Raw genomic sequence first — 3,315 nt, forward strand, 5'->3', positions numbered from 1 at the left:
GGAGTTTGGTGTGGAGGAACTTGAGTCCTGACCTCGACCCGATAGAACAGCTTTGGGATGAATTAGAGCCAGGTCTTCTCGTCCAACATCAGTGCCTGACCTCTAGAAGAATCCCCATAAACACACTCCTAAACCTGGAGGAAAGCCTGAAGAGCTGAAGCTGTTATAGGAGGTGGACCGACTCCATATTAAACCCTACGGATTAAGAATGGGATGTCATTAAAGTTCAGACTAATATAGTGTATAGGCAACTAGCAACAACCCACAACACTCTAGCTCACTATAATCTAAATATAAAAGTGATTGCTATTTCTAAATGCTAAATATAGGGATTTCACTAGCCAAAAGAAGGAGAGAGGATAATAATCCTGATGGTTCCCGTCTGAGGTTATTTCAGGGTCACAGATGAATAATTCCTCACAGGTTATTTCTGACTGTTATTGGACACCTCTGCCCGTCTCTACTGACTCCAGAACCCCAACACGAGTGAGCAACGGACACACACACACACACACGAGATGGTCAGAAGACCTGCAGCACTAGTTCTGTCCTCTGATGCAGAAGATCTGGACTCACGACATATCATTCCTCAGAGATGCTCTTTCACAGCTCAGGAGACTTAACCGTGAAAACCCAAATCCTGACTTCACCTCAGATCTTCTCCTAATCTTCCTTAAGGCCTTTCTACACTGAACCGTGAGCTGGTTCAGACGCTGTAATAGTGATAGTCTTTGTGTGAATAAAACATGTGTGTATAAATATGAGCATGAGTTTGCACAATCACTGTGTGTTTCTCAATCGAGCTTCACTCACCAGAAACCCTGATTCTGATGCAATGGCTGATGATGATGCAGTGTTTTCTGAGGTAGTCGTATATTAAAGCCACACCTAACCTGACAGAAACAAGATCTGACACGCTCTGATCATGAGAACCATCACTGAGCAATTCCTCCAAATCAAGCATTTCACATGAACATAACATATGATCAAAACATCTATCGAATCTATATGGCAGCTTGTTTCCACCACAGAATAAACAAAAAAATATTGCACATTTTATCTCACCATTCCGAAAACTCTCAATTTTTGACGTTTCATGGAATTCCACATCTCGTAATTTTTACATTTCTCGCAATTCTACTTTTACAATTTTTACGTTTCTTGGAATGCTACATTTACATCTCGCAATTTTTTACGTTTCTCAGAATTCTACAGTTACAATTTTTACGTTTCTCGAATTCTAAGATTTTTAAGTTTCTCTGAATTCCAAGTTTACAATTTTTACGTTTCTCGGAATTCTAAGTTCACAATTTTTACGTTTCTCAAATTCTAAGATTTTTACGTTTCTCAGAAATTCTAAGTTTACAATTTTGAGGTTTCTCTGAATTCTAAGTTTACAATTTTTACGTTTCTCGGAATTGTAAGTTTACACCTCGTAATTTTTACGTTTCTCGGAATTCTGACGTTTCTCGAATTCTACGATTTTTATGTTTCACGGAATTCTGAGTTTACATCTTGAATTTTTGACATGTTTCTCAGAATTTTTATATTTCTCTGAATTCTAAGTTTACATCTCACAATTTTGAGGTTTCTCGGAATTCTAAGTTTACAATGTTTACGTCTCTTGGAATTCGGACGTTTCTTGAATTCTAAGATTACATCTCACAATTTTTACATTTCATGGAATTCTGAGTTTACATCTTGAAATTTTGACATGTAAACTTAGAATTCCAAGAAATGTTAAAATTCCGAGAAACATCTCACAATTTTTACGTTTCTTGGAATTCTGACATTTCTCGAATTCTACGTTTACAATTTTTACGTTTCTTGGAATTCTGACATTTCTCGAATTCTACGTTTACAATTTTTACGTTTCTTGGAATTCTGACATTTCTCGAATTCTACGGTTACAATTTTTACGTTTCTCGGAATTCTGACGTTTCTCGAATTCTACGATTTTCACGTTTCTTGGAATGCTGACTTTACATCTCACAATTTTGACATGTTTCTCGAAATGCTGAGTTTACACCTCATGATTGTTTTTTGTTGGTTTTTCTTGTTTCCACCACAGAATAAAAAATAAAAAAGGTAATTGCAAGGTAATTATCACACAATTCTGACTTTCTGAGAATCTCCCAGTTATGATGAGTCACAATTCTGGGATTCAAAAAAAATTATGCAAATTGTTTTCCCTCGGAATTAGACCTAGCCTATATCTTGCAAGTTATTACAAAACTGACTTTTTTCCTCAGAATTTCAAGCTTTTATCTCGCAATCCTGGGATATAAAAATGAATAAGGTTTTTTTCTCCCCCTCAGAATTGCGAAAAAGCACAACAAGCTTGCACACATCTCCGAGTGTCCCTCACCCAGTGTCTTGACGGCGATCTGTCTCGTGAGCGGCGGCGGCAGGTTGATGCACACCAGATCCACATCCGGATGCAGCAGCACGTCATCGATCCGGTTAGTGTAGAAGGGCACGTTCATGTCGCGCGCGAGCTCCTCCGCCTCCTCCTGCGTGCGACCCCACAGCGCCTTCACCGAGAAGCCCTCGTTCTTCAGCAGGGGGATGATGACCCGGGCCGTCAGACTAGTGCCGAACACACCCACCCCGGGCAACATGACGGATGGCGGACCGCTGATGCTCACACACCTGAGGCGGGAGACCCGGCGGGTGCAGGTTCGAACCCGGGCAGGGCGCATCCATGAACTATGACCATCCTCCTCCCTGTGTCTAATCTACTGTAAATAAGAGGAATCAATAACTACTCATTCAAATGAGAAAGATGATAGGATCCATCCTCCGCTTGCACATCTGTAAACGCTCCCTTGTCTGAATATACGAGATAATATTATATTATATTCACAGATGGATCCGCTTCGGTATCTGCGCGACGCGCAACACTCGCGTCGCGTCCGCTCGGTATCATCCAAAAAGACGCGAACGCATCCCTGCCGAGGTCGCGTCCCGTTCCCAAATTAAATCCAAATAATATTTCTAAAACGCGTCTGCGAGCAGCGTCTCCGCACCTCTCGCTACAATATTGCGCTCATCTACTGCGGCCGGTGCGGAGTTCCGCCCTCCGCGTTAACCCCTTCACAACCGGAGAGCGACTCCTACTATGGCGAAGGCGTGGCGCGTGAATATTCATTACGCAGCGTGACGTTAGATAAAGAGAACGTTCTGATTGGCTGGCACGCAGGTGGGCGCTGGGCACGCTGGCGAATCCACGGCGACGAAGGCGTGGTTTATGAATATTAACTACGTTACGTAATAGGACGCGGAGAGGTTACCAAGCAACATCAGCAATGCTTA

At 42.0% G+C, this 3,315-nt stretch overlaps 1 protein-coding gene across 1 annotated transcript in view; it reads right to left on the minus strand.

Moving 5' to 3' along the window:
• gfod1 (glucose-fructose oxidoreductase domain containing 1) overlaps positions 1 to 3,092 on the minus strand; it is a 37,401-nt gene extending 34,309 nt beyond the window's left edge. Inside the window, exon 1 of the mRNA XM_079805649.1 lies at positions 2,369 to 3,092. Coding sequence (XP_079661775.1) covers positions 2,369 to 2,702 — 334 coding nt within the window. The 5' untranslated portion in view covers positions 2,703 to 3,092. The remainder of the gene's footprint in view (positions 1 to 2,368) is intronic.
• Positions 3,093 to 3,315: the final 223 nt, after the last annotated feature.

The sequence above is a fragment of the Gobio gobio genome, assembly GCF_949357685.1.
Source record: "Gobio gobio genome assembly, chromosome: 23".
NCBI lineage: Eukaryota > Metazoa > Chordata > Actinopteri > Cypriniformes > Gobionidae > Gobio > Gobio gobio.